Below are 22432 nucleotides of genomic sequence, written 5' to 3'. Positions count from 1 at the left end.
AGCTAGTGTTAAGCCGATTTGAGGCATAAAGCACCCAAAAAACTGTACCTCATTCCACTTAAGCAGAGAGAGCTTGCGTTGAGCGGATTTGAGGCAAACAATATCCCAAAAACTATACCTCATTTTGCTTTAGGGGTTAGTGTTGAACTAATTTAAGATAGGGAGCACCACCAAAATAAAGTAAGTTATCATAAATATATAAGGTCTTGTTTTATATACAAGTATACATGATTTAAATCACAATATCACAAATAAATCCAAGGCTTAAACTTCAAAAAAACATCTCATACTCAATCTAAACAATAAAAAACATTTCAAATTGTGTAAACTTCAAATAATTTTCATCAAATAACATCTATTTCACTTAACAAAACAAACATTGCAAGAGGATTTTGAAACTAGTGACCACCTCACCTTCACATCCAGATAATCTAACTTAAAGTTCTATTAAAAGATAAAACTAGTTTTCTTTACCTGAAATTCCTTATTCCAAGGAAATTCCAGCTATAAGCAAGAGAACTACTCCAATTCTAGAGACCTAGACTAAAGTATTCAAATATCACCAAATTTTAGTACGTGAAAAATAAGTTGAGATTATCATTTTTCTCATCTAACTCTACCAACACTGATAACAAAATTATAAGAAAAAAATATAAAACAATAAATATTTAAAGTAAATAGAAACTTATATTACAGTCAATGAAGATGAATATTCATTGTCTGATGTGGTGCATCAAATGGAACACACGTAATTGCACGTAATCGCAATGGAAAAATGAAGGTTCTAGTGAACCCTAATTGCAAATGAAAAAGAGACAATGACTTAAGCATAAAAGAGAGAAAATCAGATAAAAGAAAATACATAAGAAATTCTTATTTATTTGTGTATTAAAGAGTAAAATACATGATGTATATATAAGGAAAAGACTAAGACCTAATTGAAAAAAAAAAGTTAAGTCAAACAAACAAAGTCGAATAACTTAAAACATAAAAAAACTAAATATATTAACAACTTATTTTATTTTAAAAAATTATTCGAATAGAAAAAGTTTTTAACTCTTTATTAAATTTTGAAATAAATAAATTATGAGAAGGAAATCTTAAAAAGAATTTGGAGGGAGAGGAAAAAAATAAAAGAGAAAAAGGAGTGTACGTAGAAAAATATAAAAAAAAAATAGATAGTGATTAGTTATTTAATTATTTTTGACGTTATTCAATTATTTATTTTATTAACTAAATAAATTATTTTTTATTTATGAAAGGATAAAATGTCCAATAACACTAAAGAAAATTAACAGATGTCATATTTATACCATTATATAAAAATGATATACTATTTGGTAACTTTCTTTCGTGTCATATTTCAATTAGATAACTTTACTATTTAATAAATAAAAAGAATTTATTTAATAAAATAAATTATTATTAAATAATTTGTTAAAATAAATAAATAAAGGATACATAATGTTTTAATACAGTTTCAATAAAATTAATATATTTATTTATGTTTTAATTAATTATAATAGTGTTACCAAACTAATCTCTATAAAAAATTAATTTGTTTTAAAAAGAGGCAGAGAATTAAAGAGATGCTTAGGGTTGAGAATGAATTGGGAAAAAATTCCGAACATGAAGCGTGAATCACCCACCAATGGTGTAACGTGAAAGCGATACGAGGTTACGTGTGGGGAATCCGTTGTCCAAGAGAGAAGTTGAACGGTTTGAACCAGTAAAAATGATAAATACTCTATTTATACATTTTCATCATACATGGCTCTGTATCTACACTCAAAAAAACAAAAACAAAAACAAAATACTTGTACAACACTACACAACAAATCACCACGTTGCTACCATTTGTTGGCAACCGTTTCAAACAGGAAAAGCCGTTTACTATTCTTCGCACAAAGCTGAAAAAACTTCAGGCTCAGGTTGTTTTCCGAAATCTTCATCAACTTAAACGTTTTCTATTCGCGTGTTATTATTCTGAAATTCTCATTCGTTGTTATCTTCACAGAGGAGCCGTTTCAAACAGTTTCACCTTCTTGTTTCACTTGCAACCGTTACCGATAATTCAACTCACAACTTGATTTTCGTACATAAGCAACCCAGAAGGGTCAGCACCGCAAAGAAGCAAACTTTTCATCGGTTTTGGCATCAGGGAGAGAAGGGTCGTGAAGAGGAACACGTTTTGGCAAGAGGGTGTTGAGAGAAAGGTGTTTTTCAGTGATGGTGATTGTAAACCTTGGGAGAAAGGAGGGGCATGGAAAACGACTTGGGAAATACGAGTTGGGAAAGACTCTTGGAGAAGGAAATTTTGGGAAGGTCAAGTTGGCAAGGGACACTGATTCTGGGAAGCTTTTTGCTGTTAAGATCCTTGAGAAGAGCAGGATTATTGACCTCAATAACACTGATCAGGTAAGCTTCAATCATTGTTGCTACTTACATTTGCTTTTTACTCTCTTTTAATCTGTGCTTTCACCAAATTGCGACTTTTCAAACCTGGTTTTGTCACAATTCATGACTTTTAAACTAGGTGGTGTGGTCCTACAAAATGCAATTGGTTCTGTATTTGTTTTGCAATTTTTGTGCCGAGTGTTTGTTTGATTGCAACATCACTTCTCTCTGCTTTAGTGACTTGTAAATTCCGATTGAAACGCAACCTATCAGTTTTCTGATCTATTTTTCATGGCAGATAAAGAGGGAAATATCTACCTTGAAGCTTCTGAAGCACCCTAATGTCGTCAGATTGTACGAGGTAACATCCTAATCCAATGATCCACACTATAACTTTAATGTTACACTTTTTTTCATCCTCCAATTTTTTCTGGGTTTTGAATTGGCACTGTTTTTTTTGTTTATCCCTTAATATTTGCTTAGTTTGTGTTTTTTCTTGGCCAAGTGTTTTGTTTTACGTGTAAAGTGCAGCTGTTTGCTATCCTTGATTGTAGAATTGTTTCTATTTTTGATGCGTTGTTTTGGCCTTTCTCCACTTGGTCAAGAAAAGTTACCTTAGCTTTTATTTTCTTCCTGAAAACTTGTCTACGGTATTATCAGATCTCCAATTTGCACAGTTTCTTCATTCGTTGACGTAATCAAAATATTAAAATAAAATTGCATGATTAGACATTTGACGTAATCAAAATATTAAAATAAAATTGCATGATTAGACATTCGACGAAAGCATTTCATATATCATTAGAAAATGCGAGGAGTTAGCCAAATCCCTCTGCATGTAGGTCCATATTCCCCTCAATCATTGGTTCACTTATGTCTACACTTTCCCCACATTTGTGTGTGGGTGCACATTCTATGTCTTTTTGGCTTAATTCAAGTCATAGTCACCATTCATCTCATCTTAAAATTCTCAATTTATGCTTTCAAAAATAAAAAAAAGTATGGTCCAAGTTAATGGATTATTGGATAACATAGCTATTTAGTTTCATTGAAGGGATTGTTTAATTGATTGATTTGAATAAGGAACCACTAAGAAGGTGCCTTTTTCAAAAGGAATAAAATGAAAGTAGAGGTGGAGTGAAGCTAAATTATGTCTAAAAACACGTTTGGATATTGGAATCAAGTTTTGCTTTCGTGTCTTTCAAAACACGTTTGGAATCCAGTTTTGCTTTTCTATGCCTTTTTGGCCTTGAACTATACACTCTTTTGTATACTTAATGCTTCTAATCTTATTCTACGTTTTCTTTTTGCTTTAAAATAAGCTTTTGAAACAAGAAATTTATTTTAGTTTTTATATACAATTGGAAAATTAGAGGGTTTTTTTTTATTAAGTTTCTGGAATATAAATCTTAACTTAATGCATAGAGGTTCTCATGCAACCATCAAGAGGAAGCATTTAATAATAATACTTGCCAAAACATAGATAGTAATAATTTTTATTATCTTACATGTTAATATTGTGTATATTAATTTTTAATTTAATGTATTTATTTATACTTTTTTTATAGTGTTTTGTTTAAATTAAAAATATTATTTAAAGTTAAAAGAATTTAAAGTTATATGTGAGAGGGAGAATAAATAGGATGTGAGAGGATAGAAAACTATGAGGAATAAGAGAGAACCATTTTTATGATTATTTGACAAAAAAAAATAATAGAAGAATGATTTCATATAAATTAGAAAAGTATATTCAAAAGTAAAATATCTAAACAAATTCCCTTTAGAATCTTTATATATAGTTGTACATTATAAATTTAGAGCACCATATAGCATGAGTGAGAGTTGCGTATTAAATAGTTCAATAGTACAATTTATGTTGTATTTTTTTTTAGTTGTTAAGCATTGGCCCACAGCTTTTGTCATCATTTCAGAGAGTAACACTGCGTTTAATGTTTGATGGGTTGGCCTCACCAAATATATAGTATGTGTACTAATAATAACACATCTTATACCACAAAGTGTTTTGAGACAATATCTATTACACTATCTAACACAAGGTTTGGTCTAAAACATTTATCTTGTATCACTGTCCTGCTTTTTAGAACAAGAATGAGACAGATGCTTAAATTATGTTCTATACTCGCAGGTCTTGGCTAGCAAAGCCAAAATTTACATGGTACTTGAGTACGTGAATGGAGGAGAGTTATTTGACAAAATTGTAAGGAACATTTGCTTGATATTATTATTACATAAAGATTTATTGCCTAATGCAATGGTAACCAATGAACTATACTTGTCTTCAGGCATCCAAAGGTAAACTTGGAGAAGCTGAAGGTAGGAAGATATTCCAACAGTTGACTGATGGTGTGAGCTTCTGCCACAGTAAAGGTGTCTTCCACAGGGATCTTAAGGTATTTTATTTGTCTTCTCAAGAACTTTTATAGTAGTATCTTGGAACTAGAATTGAAACTATGCTCCATGCTTACTACCAACTTTTGTGTCATTTTTTCACCAACTGATAACTTGTTGCAGCTGGAGAATGTACTTCTCGATGCCAAAGGGAACATAAAGATAACCGATTTTAACCTTAGTGCTTTGCCTCAGCATTTTAGGGTGAGATACCATTTTCATGAACCATACCTCAACACAACTTATTTTCCACTCAAAAGGGAAAACTAAGGAAAGTGGTTTTGTAAAACATATGTTTAAAAATAACACATTTCCTTATCATTGAGATATGCCTACCATGCTAGTTAATTTAGTTCTATATAGACATATTTCCTTCTTAAACGACTCTAACTAGTTATGAATATTTTAAAGTATCATGTACTGTCTTACTGTTTCAATTTCCTATTCTTGGTCATTGAAATGCATGGTCAATCTAGATTTTTAGTTTCGCATAGATATCCCTCCTAGTTTATCTTTCATAGTTTTAGTGTGATTGAATTGTGTGACTCTTAAAATTTCAGGAAGATGGGTTGCTTCATACTACTTGTGGAAGTCCCAACTATGTTGCTCCTGAGATTCTTGCTAATAAAGGCTATGATGGTGGAACATCAGATATATGGTCATGTGGTGTTATCTTGTATGTAATTCTTACAGGATATCTTCCTTTCGATGACAGAAATCTTGCAGTTCTTTATCAAAAGGTATTCCTATATGATTCATTTCTGTTCTTTTTTTTTTACATAGTTTAGTAGTTGTATTATATATATCACAAATGTCATTTTCTTTCCCATGAGGATGACAGATTTTTAAAGGAGACGTTCAGATACCAAGATGGCTATCACCTGGTGCTCAAAACATTATAAAAAGAATGCTTGATCCAAATCCTAAAAGCCGGATAACAATGGCTATGATCAAAGAAGATGAATGGTTCAAGGAAGGTTATACTCCTGCAAATCCAGATAATGAAGAAGAGGGTGTGTACATTGATGATGATGAAGCCTTTTCCATCCATAATGCGGTAATACTTTGTAACTTTCACTTGTCAAACAGTTAATAATTGTTACCATTTTGTTCTTAATGTTTTGGCCTGTAATCTGAACAAGTGAACATTTGTATTGGTAACAGTCACTTGAATCAGATCAGGGTAGTCCAACATCGCCACCACTTGTCAATGCATTTCAATTGATAGGGATGTCTTCAAGTCTAGATCTCTCTGGCCTATTTGAGAAAGAGGTGAGGATAAGAGGATGAAAGTTTATTGGCAGTTGGCAGAGGAAGGACACATTTATGATATTTGAGCTTATTTTCCTATGTTTTAACTTCTAAAATATTTACCACTTCCTAAGATAAGTTCACTCCATGTAACACAGATTATACTTAATGTTCCAGGATGTTTCGGAGAGGAAGTTAAGGTTTACATCCACTCATCCACCAAAAGATTTGGAGGAGAGGATAGAAGACATTGTAACAGGGATGAGATGTAGAGTCCAGAAGAAGAATGGGATTGTAAGCACTATTATTGATTATTTTTGTTAAAGGTTGTTCTTGTGAAATATTATTATTAGTTTGTCTAAATAGTCTACAATGTTGGATTTCAGTTGAAAGTGATACAAGATATCAAAGCACAGAAATGTGTAGGTAGTCTTTCAGTGATCATAGAGGTAAATGCATGTATACTGATGTCCACATATATGCAATTTGCATGTATAGTTTTTCTGACATTTTTTTTATCTTATTGGTGAAACTCAATAGGTATTTGAAATTAGTCCAACATTGTATGTAGTAGAGCTAAGTAAGTCTTGTGGAGATGCTTCTGCATATAGACAGGTATGTATCTCATCTCTATCTGCTTCATTCAGAAAATTCAAAGATGTAATTTTTCTCTTTCTTTTGATGATGTAGTTATGCCAGAAGTTATCAAATGAATTGGGTTTTGATCCAAACCAACAGTTAGGGAGCTCAGAAATGATAGGCCTACTGAGAGAAAATAATTTGGAAGCTATATAATGCAGATGTGTAATGTATTTTTTGTTTAGGGTGAAATGATTTTGTAAATGTGTTAAAATATCAATTATATATGTATACCATTTTAGAGAATGATTAAAAGTTGGAGAAATGTAGATGACAGCAACAAATGTTTCAGCTAAACTTTAATAAAAAAAAATAACAAAGTACATAAATTCTTTACTAAAGAAATAGGTTCAAGAACTTTAGATGAGACTCACTTAAGATACACACACATGCTCATGCAATTTTAAATGAGAAATTCAATAATTACTAATCATATATTCATAGGTTATGATTTGAACCCAAAACTTATGTGCATAACACCACTCTTAACAAATTTTTGTTGTTGTTTGTTAAAATTTGTATATTTTTAACTACTAAAGATATTAAATATAAAATATTTAAGATTAGTCCAATAACACTTAAATCTTTAAAACTATATTTTTTATTATTTATTTGTACAAATACATCTAATAAATCAGAATTGATAGTAAATTAAATATTTCTATTAATTAAAAATGGTAGGAATTAAAATTAAAATCTACCAAAGTTTAGAAATTTTTATCACAATCGATGCATCTTACAAAATAAGTAATAAAGGATACTAGAATTATATTTAATTATATTTATAAAAAAATGTTTTTAATGAAATAGACCTTAAATCAAATGAAAATATTGTCAAAAATAGTACAAATTAATAATTCCTAAAAGAATAATAGTTTTAACGAATTAACTAACTAATTTTTTAATACTGACTAATTTGGATGGCTTTAGATGATTATTTCTTTCATAATTAAAATCTAAATATTTGTTGTTTTACTTTTAAGTTTAAAACTTTTAGAATTTTAGTGGGTTTTTTATTATCTCTAAAAAATATTATTGGGTTTTTTGTTATCACTAAAAAGAATTAGTGGGGTTTTTAGATTATAACTAAAAAAATTCTAATTAACTATGTTATAGATTAGATATTGAAAAGTTAAAGAAGAAAAATTCTCTTCCTACCAATATAGAGGATAACACCTTACATGAACATGCCTAATATATTTATAGAAATAGTTAAGATTTGCAAATTTGTATTCTTTATTATATAAAAAACTATTTATATAAAAAAAGTCTTGGGATTCAGTATTTCTTTTTACGTAATTTACTGGATATTTTTACAATAACAATCCACACCCATCATCTTACCCTTGGAGTGTAGAAGAAGTACAACCCATATATTAATTGATTTCATAGTATTGAAAGAATTATGAATTCAATTTGAAATTATTATATAAAGTACCAGATAAATAATTTATTTGATTAATCCCTAATATAAATTATAAATAAAGTCTTGGATTTAAATCATACCAATAAAAAAATGTGATGGAAAGAATAATTCAAATTAAAAGTAAGGCTTAAAATATTTATGGACAAAAATAAATTATTTCGAGGATAAAATGTGTAAGACTCGAGACAACACCCTCTCATCTTTTTTCTTTCTCTTTTTTTTTCAATTTCTCTTTCATACATCATTTAATCCAAAATTTGATTACGATATGGTGTAGCTGAGTAGTCATGGTACATTTCTATCCGATGAGATTTTCAAACAGAGTAAATTCATTTTTACTCTAAAGATCTCTTATTTCCTCTATGATTTAGTCATCAATCTTAGTGGGTCAGTTGAGAAAAGTAATCCTCTCAACTTATTCTATTATATATTGAATTTATGTTCTATTTGGATAACTTGCATTAGACCCTTATATTTTAAAGCTTATCCAAATTAAGAGGCTAAATTAACTAACTTTAATTTTTTTAATAGTACCCTAGACTACAAAATCTAGATGTAGAGGGGACGTGGTCCCAATATTCAATTTATCTTGTAGGGATATTGTTTGTTTCCATATTATTTAAACTTGTAAAAATATTAGATTTTGATGGTTTAATATTTAAGTGTTATTTTTTTATGCTAAATAAGATTTTAAATATTGTGGGTTGTGTTTTGAATGATATTGTATGATGAAAGTTATGAAATTGAATTCATACATTTGAGATAATGTATGGACTGATGTTTATTGTGTATTAAGTATTGATGTCTATGTGGTAACAAAGATCTGTGAGCTTCAGTGATGATCTAAGTCACATAAACTAAAATATCAGGTGGTGAGAAAATGATGGAGGAGTTCATGCACACCGAGACATATGAGATGCACGACTTGTGTTGTATTAAACTTACCCTGATCCTTTCTCTTGAATTCACTGGTAATCTTTGAATTAGGTGTTAGTCTCTGGTAGGACTTACTTAATACGGGTCTTCCGGAATATGTTGTTTGTTGAATATCCTAGATGTGTAGATCCATGTGAGATCTATGTGATTGTTTTATGTTGGGATTTGAAGAATATTGAAAAATTGATTCATGTAATTTTATTTTCTCTTTTGATTTAATTGTGTATATTATAAAACTGTCTTGTTGTACTGTGAACCGCGATGATTGTACTATGTACATGAGCATATGATTGTACAAATGTGAGAGGTTCTGTAGGGCTTTAAAATGTTCTTTTTAAACCTTATATTGTTAATATTTGTATTTCTATATAAGTCAAAATCTTGTAATAGAAATATTTTGAAAATTTCCAAATTTGTATAAAAATCAGTAGAACTTGTATTCTAATAGTTAGATGTATTTTCTAGGGTGTTACAAAATGAATATTTTTTATTTGTTTTAAAAGAATATTTTTAATAAAAATTTAATTCTTATTAATAAAATTTAATTTAATTTTTATATGTAATTTGATATATCAATAATCTATAATTTATAATATATGCTTATATAACATTATATAAAGATGATACAACATTTGGTAACCTCCTTTTGTGTCATGTCTTGATTGAACAATTTAATCTTTAATAAATAAAAACAATTTATTTATTTATTTAATAAAATACAGTTTTTAAAAAATACGTATTTTTATAAAAATATTTTATAATTTAATAATATATTTTTATTTTAATAATTATTGTCTTCTATAATTATTAATAAAGAGGTTTTTTTATTTTTAGTATACACGTTTCGTTATTTATCAATTCTATCATTATCAATATCATTTTTTTTATTTTACTCTCTATATTTTGTAACTTCTTTTTAAATTCAATTAATTATTTACATTAAAAAGACAGTTATTTATTATTATTCTATCAATTATACTCTCTTCAATATAATTTATTCTATTATTTTATTATTTTACATTTTGTAACTATTTTTTTTAAGTTTAATAAATTATTTACAATAAAAACTACCTATAATAAAATTACTTATATTATAATTAATAAAAAATCATTCATATCATTATTTAAAGAGGATACATCATCTCGTAACTTGTATTATTTTTTATTGGACAATTTTACATTTTAATAAATAAAATAATATTTATTTAATAAAATAAATAATTGAATAACTTTTCTTTATTTTAAAGTAACTAAATAACTTCTATTTTTTAAATAACAGTTATGTAATTTTTTAATATTATTTTTATAAAATTATATTATTTTTTAATTAATTATTTACAAAAAATAATAAAAATTATTAAATTATTAAATTTATATATTTTAATCTAATAAAGATGTGAATACAAAAAACATATATTTTCAATAATTACGATAAAAATGATTTTTTATTTTATTTTTTGTTATCATAATAAGAAGGTAGACACATGCATATACAAATGTTTTTACTAGTGTTACACTTATCGATAATAAAACTTATCCTTATAATCATCAAAAGACATAAATCCTCTATAGTTAACAAAGTCATAAAGACATTATATTTTACATAACCCATAAGTAACTTGTTAAAAGAATACTTGAATATGGATAGCTATGAGTAGTTAAGTGTCAAAGAATACTTGACTGGACCAACCAATAGTGGCTGGATTCGAAAGAATACGTATTGGGATCCGTCATGAGTGATTGCGAATAGAAATAGTACTCGTTTGTACTTTGTAGCAGTAGTAGGCTTAATGGAACTTGACTGATTGGTTAAGAACTAAACGTAGTTTGCATTATAAGATGAACTGGTATAACGTAAATCCTTTTTATTCATTTTTTCGTACATTGCATGCTATTTTCTTGCAACTAACTTAAAAATGTGAAGTTTTTTTAACTAAGTTTGTGCAAATGTGTTTTTACATTATTTGGAATGTAGCAACTCTTGACTAAAACCTTGAGTATTATTTGGAACATAACCATCCCTAACTAAAATCTTAAGTATTATTTGGAGCACATTCTCTATTGGCTAAACCAGTGAACATTCTTTAGAATACAATTAGTTTTGGCTAAACTTGAGTATTATTTGGACTTAACTACTCATAGTTAAAACACAAAGGTTTACAAAGAAAGTAATCTAAAAGATCATACATTTCACTAGAAAGAAAGGTCATGTCTTTGATAGATACAAGGGTTATCCACTATTCTAGATAGCTATGAACATGAATAATGTTCTTCCTCGCAAGCAAAGGCTAATGATGCTTAATATTACAAGATTGTTCTTGTCGCAAGAAATTCATCAACCTTCCTTCTTCACATATATCTTCTTTATATAAAGGTTCAAAAGAAAATAGTCATTGCAAATCTTTTGATGCTTCTTCTTGCACTAACCACACTTGAAGCTTTGAGACACATTAAATGCATGCGATTTCTTTGGCAACACATTTGGAACATAAAAGTGTTAAAACATGCTTAGACAAGTAACTTCTTTCCTCCTTTGAGAAAAAGGCTTGCTGACAAAATGATGTGAGATCCTAAAAAAAATGGAAAAAAAAACATTTTCTACAATAAAAATCATTTATAAGTTTAACGTATATACAAAAATCTCAAAGTTTGTGAAGTATACTTATTATTTATACAAGTAAAAAAATTATCAAAGTATATAAATTTGCATTTGTTTAAAAAAAATTTTTTAGACAAAATTATAAACAAAACACCTGAAATAAGACAAATAACAAATCATAATTGTGTTCGTTCGTCATATAACTTACGTTTGTTAAACAAAATTAAATATTTGATGTATGATATGTTTTAACATTTTGCTTTAAAAATATAATCAAATTGAGAGATAGATTCAACTTTGATTCTAATATTAATTTATTTAATATATATTTACAAAAGTAACCCCTATTTTGAAAAACAAAATTGTTTGTCCTATACTTTATTTATTTTGTATATTAATACGTTAATGTAAAGTAAATATTTTAAAAATGATTAACATTATATGATATATAAACAATATTAGAATATTTTCCAAAGTTTGTTGAGAACGGTTGCAAACGAAAAAAATATACGTTTAGTTTTTATTACTTTGAACAAAATTTGTAGGTTTTAAATGAGTTTAATAAAAGGAGAACTAGAATAAATTTATCCTTAAAAAAGAAAAATATGATTTAGAATTAAAAATTTGAAAGTAAATTTAATTTAAAATTTTAACTTTTCAATAATAAACACTAATTATTAATTTTACATGTCATTTTCATTTAATCATCTACGTTTTATATTTAATTAATTTTTTACGAGTAATAATTTATTTGCTTTATATTTACACAAGTAACGTTAATTTTATGGAAACGTTTTACTTCAATTTTTTTTCTTTTATATATTAAATTTTTTTGCCACATTTGTACTGTTATTTAATTATATAAAAGAGTAATTTTTTAATTAATTGAGTGCATAGCCACAACTTTTTTACGATAACTACTTTATATTTTTTATTGATTAATTAAATTTCATTTAGAAATTTGCGAAATAAAAATAAATTTAGATTGTATATAATGAAAGTAGCTTCGAAGACGCTGAGTAAGAACCCCATATGAAAAAAACCCGCTGAGTCAACTCAACATTTTTATAGTATTTCCAACTCGTAACACTCTCTCGTACATGAGAAAAACAAAAACCTAAATCCTAATTAATGAATCAAATGTATTTGATTTTTTTATTTATAATTTATTCATGTTATATTATACTGTAACGTAATAAATAATAATCATGAGAATTATAATCTGAAGATAAATAAATAAAAAATCGGTAATAACGCGGCCGGGTCGAGTTGAGAGTCTATTCACTCGCGACTCGCGATTCCGAAGCGATTTCCTATAGCCGCCTAAGGCCGAACGATTCCGCCGCCGGCAAGTCCTTTCGCCGCCGGTGGTTCAACTCCTATTTAGATCGTGTTCCTTTCATTGAGGTTCTTTTTCTTTTTTATCTTCTTTATGCGATTCATCTATTTATTTCACCTTTGTTTTCACTTAGGGTTTCGTGGCATAGGCGATTCTTGTGATATCCCCACACGATTCTACAGAAAATAAATAAATAAAAGGACATTGTGATTTTGAGGTTGATGGAAGCCCTAAGTGTTCAAGTGGATTGAGTTTTCTTCGAAGTTATGTGAATTCTTTCAAATTAGCTTCGTGATTGCGTTATGGTTAGATGGTGAAGAAGGAGAATGTATAACATGTGATGAATATTGTGGCCTGTTTGGCCAGTGGTGAATGAGTGGTTTGTGAATGAACAAAAGAGAGTGGACGTTGCAGTGTAGTGTGCATTATAAATGGGGATATATAAAGAGGAACTGGTATCTTTGAGTGTGAGAAGTGTGCCCCAATTTGAGTGTGGTAAACACGGATAAATTCTTATGGCTTTTGCCTGCAATTGTGTAAGCCAAGCTGAAAACTTTCACATACATAGTTGTTGGTATTTAAATTAGTTTAAAAAATTGACAACAGTTTTTAGGGAACAGGAACTAGGGACTAAATCAGATGCTATGTTAGATGCAATCATGGTTAGTTCTTTGATTTATTTAATCCACGTAAGTTCCAAATATATCTTGTATTGTTCTCTTATTGGGGAAAAAAATTAGAGGCAAAAGGCAGGCACACTGAAGAATTTCTTCGTGCTGGAATGGCCTTTTTACTGGGTGTTTTATAGAGCTCCTAGGTGTGAGGATTGAACAGTTGAGTCTACGTGCTGGTAAGCCCAAATGGAGGCTTTTGGACTGTTCATATAATGTGGCAGCAGTGTAATATCTTTCAGTGCTATCCAATTCCTTCATCTACTGAACATTTCAATCCGGCACTCTTTAAAAGATTATTGTGTAATTGTATAATTGTTGATAATTCTTACTATTCTATTGAGTGCTGTACAATGTAAATTTGTTTGTTCTACAATGTGTTTTATGATCGTGTAGGATGTGTTGTAACTAATGAAGTTGACGGTGCTCATGGTGATGTGGACCACTAATTAAGATTATCTTCTGTCTGTATTTTTTTCCTATTTTAATAAGATCTGGATTTCGATCCTTATTTTATTAATCAGGACAACTTTTAGATATGAATCTATGATCCTATTGAGTTGAGTAGGGATCTCTTTTTATCAATTAGGATAATTGTTAGTCATGGTCCTATTCATTATCAATCTCTTTATTTGTATTTTATCAATTGGGACAATGGTTAGGGATATCTTTGTACCTTTTTAAAAGGCATACTTGATTGAAATTTTATCAATGAAAAATGATTTAAAAAAAAATCTATTGCTAGTTTAGGAGGAGCTCTGTCAAGGATGAATCTGCTTCTCACATTCACTAAAACTTTTGCTAATTTATGAAGGACTTTGTCAAGGACGAGTCTGCTTCTTGCTTCCACTATAGGTCGAAAGAAGGAGTCTTTTGTGTCTAGGCTTGATCCTACACAAAGTTGCATAACACTGATATCCAATATTTGCCCCTTGGCTTTCAGTGTAATTTTCTCACAATTCAACATTTACTCGCATAGATTTGATTAAATTTAATCTTATAGTTAATCCAAATAACTTAGCATGTTTGGGAAAGATTAATGTTGGAGAAATAAACACTTTTTTCTTTTGAAAGCTCTCAACTCAACAATCTACCAAAAAAAAATTTATTTCCCCAAAATAAGCTAATCCAATATATACTAAGGTTAGTTCAAGGGGATTGGTTAATCAATAAAACTGTTAGGAGATAAGCTATCTTGAGGTGGTAGACTAACACATGCCTCTATTTACACATAAAGTCATTAAGATTATTTATGTAAATTTTCCCTTTCTATTTTTTGATGGAATGTTATGATTCGAAATTTCTCTCATATATTAAAACCTTGATTTAGATTATTTAAATGATTTAGGACCCACATTTCTTCCACCTATGCCTTCCTTTTATTTATATCTGATTTTTAATCCTTCCTGTCTATCGTAATTATGCTTTTCTTATTTTTTATTTTATTTTCGCACAGCATTACATTGAGATCAGGGCACACTGTTACTTGCATCATTCTTGCTGCGACAGGGAAGGCTCTCAGATTGCTTGAATTGTAATTTGCAAGTTTTACTTGCCTTGTATCCAGCACCAATGCATATGTGAGTGGAATTATAATTGCTCTGTTTTGGATGTAATGGCTCCAATTCGTTCCACTGGATTCGTTGATCCTGGTTGGGATCATGGCATAGCCCAAGATGAGCGGAAAAAGAAGGTTAGATGCAATTACTGTGGCAAAATTGTTAGTGGTGGGATATACAGATTAAAGCAGCATTTAGCTCGAGTTTCTGGTGAAGTAACATACTGTGAGAAGGCTCCGGATGAAGTCTACCTGAAAATGAAGGAAAATCTGGAAGGCTCTCGTTCCCATAAGAAACAAAAGCAAGTTGATGCACAAGCATACATGAATTTTCACTCAAATGATGATGAAGATGAAGAAGAGCAAGTTGGGTGTAGAAGCAAAGGTAAGCAATTGATGGATGATCGAAATGTATCTGTAAATTTGACTCCTCTTCGCTCCTTAGGATATGTTGACCCAGGGTGGGAGCATGGTGTTGCTCAGGACGAGAGAAAGAAGAAAGTCAAATGCAATTACTGTGAGAAAATTGTTAGTGGTGGTATAAATCGGTTTAAACAACATTTGGCTAGAATTCCTGGAGAGGTAGCACCTTGTAAAAATGCTCCAGAAGAAGTTTATCAGAAAATAAAAGAGAATATGAAATGGCATCGTACTGGGAGAAGACTTAGGCGACCTGAGACTAAGGAATTGATGCCTTTCTATGCAAAGTCAGATAATGATGATGATGAGCTTGAGCATGTTGAAGATGCTTTACATCATATGAACAAGGAAACTTTGATGGATGTTGATAAGAGATTCTCTAAAGATATAATGAAGACCTTCAAGGGAATGCCACCTAGTACTGGTCCTGAACCATTATTGAGAAGATCAAGATTGGATAATGTTTACCTTAAATTGCCCAAGAATCAGACTCCTCAAACTTACAAACAAATAAAAGTTAAGACAGGGCCCACTAAGAAATTACGGAAGGAAGTTATTTCTTCAATTTGCAAGTTCTTTTACCATGCAGGGATTCCTATACAGGCTGCAGACTCTATATATTTTCATAAAATGCTGGAAATGGTTGGTCAATATGGACAAGGACTGGTATGCCAACCAAGCCAACTTCTGTCTGGCCGCTTTTTGCAGGAGGAAATCAATTCTATTAAAAATTACCTTGTTGAATACAAGGCTTCCTGGGCAGTCACTGGTTGCTCTATAATGGCAGATAGTTGGATAGATACACAGGGTAGGACAATCATTAACTTTCTTGTTTCTTGTCCTCATGGTTTATACTTTGTTTCTTCAGTTGATGCCACTAATGTAGTAGAAGATGCACCAAATTTATTTAAGCTTCTGGACAAAGTAGTTGAAGAAGTAGGTGAGGAAAATGTAGTGCAGGTAAAATGTTATTTCTAATATTGAGGCATCCTCATTCATCATAAATTTCACCTTGAGGCTACTATTAATCATTGTTTCTCTTATGCTTTTTGATGTAGGTAATAACTGAAAATACTCCTAACTATAAAGCTGCTGGAAAAATGCTTGAAGAGAAGAGAAGGAATTTGTTCTGGACCCCTTGTGCCACTTATTGTATTAATCAAATGCTTGAAGATTTTTTGAAAATAAGAAGCGTGGAAGAGTGCATGGAAAAGGGTCAGAAAATTACAAAACTAATATACAATCAAATATGGTTGTTAAATCTTATGAAAAGTGAGTTTACCGAGGGGCAGGAGCTTCTAAAACCAGCTGCCACCCGCTTTGCCTCTAGCTTTGCTACACTACAGAGCTTGTTGGATCATCGAGTTGGTCTCAGAAGAATGTTTCTTTCCAATAAATGGATTTTATCCAGATTCTCTAGCTCAAACGAAGGGAAAGAGGTGGAAAAAATTGTTTTGAATGTCACATTTTGGAAGAAAATGCAGTATGTTAGGAAGTCAATAGATCCCATAATGCAAGTACTCAAAAAACTTTATAGTGGTGAGAGCTTGTCAATGCCATATATATATAACGATATGCACAGGGCAAAACTTGCAATCAAATCTGTTCACGGTGATGATGCACGTAAATATGAACCCTTCTGGAAGGTGATAGATAGTCATTGGAACTCTCTGTTCTGTCACCCTCTTTACTTGGCTGCATACTTCTTAAACCCATCATACAGATATCGTCAGGATTTTGTACCGGTATGTAAGAATATTGTATTTCCCAGTGATTGCTTATTTTCAATTTTATTGAAGTGTTCTCCTGAAGTGACTGTTTGATATGACTAGCATTCTGAGGTAGTACGAGGGCTCAATGAATGCATTGTTCGGCTGGAGTCAGATAATATGAGACGGATATCTGCGTCAATGCAGGTAATGTGTTCTTAATGACTGCTAATTTCTATTTGGTACCAACATTGTTGGATATATATTCTATGTGCTTCAAAGTGATGTCATTTCCAGATAGCTCATTATAATTCTGCACAAGATGACTTTGGAACTGAATTGGCAATTAGCACAAGAACTGGTCTAGAACCAGGTAACTGCTATGTTGCTGTTAAATCATTAGTATGATGATTAACTTCTTTTGAGGTGCATTGCTGCTTCAGTTTGAATTAATCAATTTCTTCCGTTTTTAACCTCACTAGCTGCTTGGTGGCAACAACATGGAATAAGTTGCTTAGAGTTGCAAAGAATAGCTGTACGGATATTAAGTCAGACATGCTCGTCATTTGCATGTGAGCATGATTGGAGTATATATGATCAAATACATTGCAAAAGACAAAATCGTATATCTCAGAAGAAATTGAATGACGTTATATATGTTCACTACAATTTGCGACTTAGAGAATGCCAATTAAGAAAAAGGTCCAGGGACTCAAAGTTGTCCTCTGTTGACAGTGTTCTGCAAGCTCATTTACTTGATGATTGGATAATAGATGCTAATATACAAAGCTCTGATGTTGATAAGGTAATCTTTGATTTTTGTGTTTTTGAACTTATATGAATCAAAGCGTTAATTGCTATGAATTGCATTTATTATAAAACATGGTTGAGTTGGCTTTCTAAAGTCATCATACTTTTATTATTATTTTTTAATTGCACATAACCTCATAATTCATCTTGAAATTACAAGAAAATCAACTCAAAGAGTTTTAGCCTTCCATGCGGAGGCAAAACGAAAAAGATTACGAAAAAAAAAACTAAGAAAACCCTAATGCTTTCATCATACTTTTATTATTTAATGCACTATCTATTGTCACCGTTCAATATATTGAATTGTACTTCTTGACTAAAACACTGAATTAGAAGGGGGATCAAAAGCCTAAGCCAATTAGATTTGATGGAATGCTTCTGAATAAGTTGAAATTCTTGATGTTTTATAAAAACTTAACTTTCGTTTTCATGCTAGACGTTGCATTGTTAGCTATTATGGTGTTTGAGATGGTTCACCATCAGAGTTGTGATATGTTCTTTAGCAGGGAAGCAGAGGATGTGGCTATACTGATGGAATATTTGTTTTGCTTGTTTTGTAGAATATTCTTTTTGGAGCTGAACTAGATGATGAATATGAAAATGATTCAATTGATTACGATGGTGGAGGTGCTAGGTCATTAAAGGGATCCCTTGAGCTGGTGACCATGGCTGATTTAGCAGTAGGGTCACCAGATGTTGATCATGCTATGGATGCTGCAACTGATGACGAGTCTGATCTGAATTATTTTGATGATGATTTGAGCGAGTAATTAAGTTACATGATTCTCATTTCGGAAGAATAATTATTTGGTCACCTGGTTGCGAATCGTGATCCCGTGCTTATTATTTTCCAGTGAAAAATCAAGATGATCATATTGGTGCGTAAGTCATATTTATTTCATATTTTAAGATTCTTCTAACAGTTATATATGATCCTTAGTAAGAGCAGGCACATAGTCATATATACCCATCGATGTTATTGTAAGATAAAATCTGACACTGTACAACGTAGGAAATATAAGATTTGTGTGATTAGATTTGCTGAGATTTGTCTTGTCTATATTTACCATTAAAACGAAAGATAGGATCGCGAATGAATATTCAGTCTTATTAATTTTTCATGTCGTATCATATCAATAGTTGACTATTTATTTGATTCATTGCGCATGCTTGTTTATATTACCGTTCGTACTATCTCTTAATTTTGTAGCTTGCACCTTCCCTTTTTATTTCTCTTCTTGCCCAATTCTTGCATACTCACCAAATTAAAACAATTAAAATTATTCAATTCCACAATACAGTAAGATTTTAGATTCTCCCCACAATGAATTTGTATCTCTCGTTCAACCACTCCAAAGCCTATATAATCCGGAAAATTAGAAATGACTTTCAAATTTTACAATTCAATTTTTTTTTTAGAAAAATGACTTTTGGATTGGATTATTTGTAAATATGGAGGTGGAGGAAGAAATGTCCTCAACAATGATGGTTAGAATATATCCGGTGTGAAACACTATGTTTGCACAAGCGAGAGGTTTGGATTTGGACTGTTTCTTCATGCACCTCCATACCTTCTTCTCTCACCTCCATAAATTTTTAAATTTCTAAAATTGCCCTTTTATAATATTCCAGATTACGTAATCTAGAAGTCATTTTTCAAATTTATAATTAGCTACCGGATTACATAATCCGGAAGCCATTTTTCAGATGCATGATTATTCTTCGGATTACATAATCCGGAAGTCTTATTTAACTTTTGGATTATGTAATCTGGAAGTCTTATTTAACTTTTGGATTATATATATATATATATATATATATGATGCTGAAGTATGAGATAGGAGAAGGTATGAGTTCACTATGACAAATATCTTAAATCGTGATATTCAAAACATTGTATAACTTCAAGAACATAACCTTTCGGGACAATATTGATAAGTGTAAAATATTCATAATTTTTTTTTTATATATTTATACATTAAATTTGAATGAATTATATAAAAGATAATAGAAAAAAAAGAGTGATTTCTCTATGAAACTCATGAATTGACTTGATAAAAGATTCTTGTGTGCAGAGCATAATTTTACAAAAAAATTGAGGAAAATAACAATTAAATGAAGAAGTAACAAAAAAATCTTAATTCGTTAAGCGCATGCAAAAAGTCCAGTTGATTGATGACAGAAAGCATTTTTAAGACCTTCCAAGCATTAAGCGCTGAGCAATCCGCTAAGCGAATAGGCTGGCGAAGAGACTCCTTGAAGCCGAAGTGGGGCTTTGAGCTAAGATTCCTTCAATACAATAAAATACAATCAAAGTTCACTGAAGAATTTACAATATTTAGCACATAACTCAATTGAATAGACGTTCTGAAAAACTTATATGAAAACTTCTCGTGTATGTATTGAATCCTTTTGTTTGATGTTAATGTGATAATTGTTGTTTATCTTTGAATTCGAATCCCTTTAAAAACCTTTGTCAATGATAACCGTTGAAGCTCAAAACAACAAGAATTGATATTTGTACAAACTTTACTTTTGCATAACTTCATCGTTTTGACAGTAAACACTCAGAAAGAAACTTTTGATATGAACGTTGAATTTTTCTAAGGAAACAATTCAATCATACTCGTAATATACAGTAATAAAAGTATATCAGATCAAATAAGCATAATCAAGAATATGAAAACCTTCTATTTTCGAAATCTCTTTTGAACACTGGTTTTTTAAAACTTTCCTAATCTGTATAATATTTAAATGTTAATAAATCATTAAACAATATCCACACGAATTTCATTAATGTTTAATAATCATTTATGTTTAAACGATTTGTATTGTGGAAGGTTGATTTGTATTTGAAACCGTATCGTTTCTTTGATAACATTGGTTTAGAGTCTTAACATTCTTCCACTTTTTTATGGTGACAAAAACTATAAATTTAAATAACTTAATATATTCAGAGATATTACACTGTAATGGAAGCAAATAAACACTTGTACATTGATATTCATGTGAATCTGTACAGTAAGGCTCAAAAGCTCATAAAGCAGAATTACAAAGATTCATAAACCAACTATAAGATAACTAATTTCTCTTAATATCATCTAAAACTTTATTTTCTTCCCCCTTTTTTTACATCATAAAAAGAGTTCATATAAAGAAATCATCACTACCCAAACCTTAATATATAAATAAAAGCATTTTTTAAAATTTTAGTATAAAGTATATATTTGGCATCCCCAAAATTTGGGTACACCTATAAAAATATTTTGACTCCTCCAAAATACTTCCTAAAAACCCTAAAACTTATCACTCCCTTGCATACAATTTAGATATAGCCAACAAAGTCATACAAAGAAATAATCTTAATTCTATTTCACTTCCTTTAATACAACTACTATTTAATTGATATAATGATTGATATTACATTTTTAAGTTTTAGGTGTACCCTTATGATTTCCTCTGTCTCATTTGTAAAGTGTAAATGTTATATCTAGAGTTGTACTAACCTTATAAATTTGATTTTTATCATATTAGAAAACTAAGGTAATCATTTATAATTTTTATGAGTCCTCAAAAGCTAGTTGGATAGTCAACTATACTTAAAATAATGAAATGAATTTATTACATTATCTTGATAACTTGACTTTTTCTTACTAAAAGGATAATAACATCTTGAGTTTTAGTCATTAACTTTAGGCGCAAACAATGCCATTAGTTAACTAAAAAGCAACTCTAATTTTTATGAATACCATGAAGTCCAATTCGATCATTTTCCTACAAATCTTGGCCTATAAATTTCACGTTCATTGTTTGGAAAATAAGCATGAGTGTGCTCAAATCTACCACAATTGAATTCCATCTAATTACAAAAATTCATAGTGAAAATCCAAAAATCAAGCATGATCAGGCTCAACAAAGAATTGTGTGCTTATGATCCTACTAATCACAGAATTGCGATTTTGCGCATACAGTGGTTCCTGTAATGTATGTTTGTACATTGGCTAAGAATGTTTTGTGGTAGCTTTAAGAGTGTGAGAGGTTCTAAAATAGGTAGATGTGAGTTCTAGTTGGGAAAAGACAAAAAGTTGTTTCTACAAATGTGGTGGAAATACATTATTCTAGTAAGAGAAATAGAATAGTTTCTCACATGTTATATCTTATTCCTTTAAGTTGCTCTTTCTTAGGAATAAAAATGTATTGATGGAGCTTGAAGCCACATGCAAGGAGAGGTAGCTTAGCTTTAGTTCATTTTTTATATTTTCCCTTAT

The 22432-nt window shown here is 30.0% G+C and overlaps 2 protein-coding genes across 15 annotated transcripts; both read left to right on the top strand.

Moving 5' to 3' along the window:
• Positions 1-1575: 1575 nt before the first annotated feature.
• On the top strand, positions 1576-9277 carry LOC137820801 (CBL-interacting serine/threonine-protein kinase 1). Of its 13 annotated transcripts, none has more exons than XM_068625050.2 (13): positions 1576-1931; positions 2018-2418; positions 2696-2758; positions 4544-4615; positions 4701-4808; positions 4930-5010; positions 5367-5546; positions 5648-5863; positions 5971-6078; positions 6235-6351; positions 6444-6506; positions 6598-6672; positions 6748-6951. In XM_068625050.2, exons 2-13 carry the CDS (start codon positions 2230-2232, stop codon positions 6850-6852), a joined length of 1377 nt encoding a protein of 458 aa, XP_068481151.1. In that variant the 5' UTR covers positions 1576-1931; positions 2018-2229; the 3' UTR covers positions 6853-6951. The 13 variants fall into 13 exon arrangements, 6 of the variants coding, with proteins under 6 accessions (XP_068481151.1, XP_068481153.1, XP_068481152.1 ...); XM_068625052.2 differs by lacking the exon at positions 6748-6951 and adding an exon at positions 8992-9277 and having other exon boundaries at positions 1595-1931; XR_011082691.2 differs by lacking the exon at positions 6748-6951 and adding an exon at positions 8992-9277 and having other exon boundaries at positions 1769-1931; positions 6424-6506.
• A 3401-nt stretch (positions 9278-12678) lies between these two features.
• LOC137820615 (hAT dimerization domain-containing protein) lies at positions 12679-19338 on the top strand. 2 transcript variants are annotated; one of them, XM_068624780.2, is made up of 7 exons: positions 12679-13064; positions 15124-16605; positions 16704-17390; positions 17478-17561; positions 17652-17727; positions 17837-18159; positions 18725-19338. In XM_068624780.2, exons 2-7 carry the CDS (start codon positions 15283-15285, stop codon positions 18932-18934), a joined length of 2703 nt encoding a protein of 900 aa, XP_068480881.1. In that variant the 5' UTR covers positions 12679-13064; positions 15124-15282; the 3' UTR covers positions 18935-19338. The 2 variants fall into 2 exon arrangements, with proteins under 2 accessions (XP_068480881.1, XP_090151616.1); XM_090295490.1 differs by lacking the exon at positions 12679-13064 and adding an exon at positions 14064-14611.
• The last annotated feature ends 3094 nt before the right edge of the window (positions 19339-22432 follow it).

The sequence above is a fragment of the Phaseolus vulgaris genome, chromosome 9 (genome assembly GCF_051622355.1).
Source record: "Phaseolus vulgaris cultivar YP4 chromosome 9, ASM5162235v1, whole genome shotgun sequence".
Classification (NCBI taxonomy): Eukaryota; Viridiplantae; Streptophyta; class Magnoliopsida; order Fabales; family Fabaceae; genus Phaseolus; species Phaseolus vulgaris.
The sequence above is the reverse complement of the archived record's forward strand: the minus strand, read 5'-3'. Positions and strand labels throughout refer to the sequence as shown.

Excerpts from the sequence above, each read along its gene's own strand:
- LOC137820801 (XM_068625050.2), top strand. The coding sequence starts at position 2,230 with ATGGTGATTGTAAACCTTGGGAGAAAGGAGGGGCATGGAAAACGACTT. Across the intron at positions 6,079-6,234 it reads CTGGCCTATTTGAGAAAGAG|GATGTTTCGGAGAGGAAGTT; the intron begins GTGAGGATAAGA and ends TTAATGTTCCAG. Across the intron at positions 6,352-6,443 it reads TCCAGAAGAAGAATGGGATT|TTGAAAGTGATACAAGATAT; the intron begins GTAAGCACTATT and ends GTTGGATTTCAG.
- LOC137820615 (XM_068624780.2), top strand. The coding sequence starts at position 15,283 with ATGGCTCCAATTCGTTCCACTGGATTCGTTGATCCTGGTTGGGATCAT. Across the intron at positions 17,391-17,477 it reads ATCGTCAGGATTTTGTACCG|CATTCTGAGGTAGTACGAGG; the intron begins GTATGTAAGAAT and ends TGATATGACTAG. Across the intron at positions 17,728-17,836 it reads AAGAACTGGTCTAGAACCAG|CTGCTTGGTGGCAACAACAT; the intron begins GTAACTGCTATG and ends TAACCTCACTAG.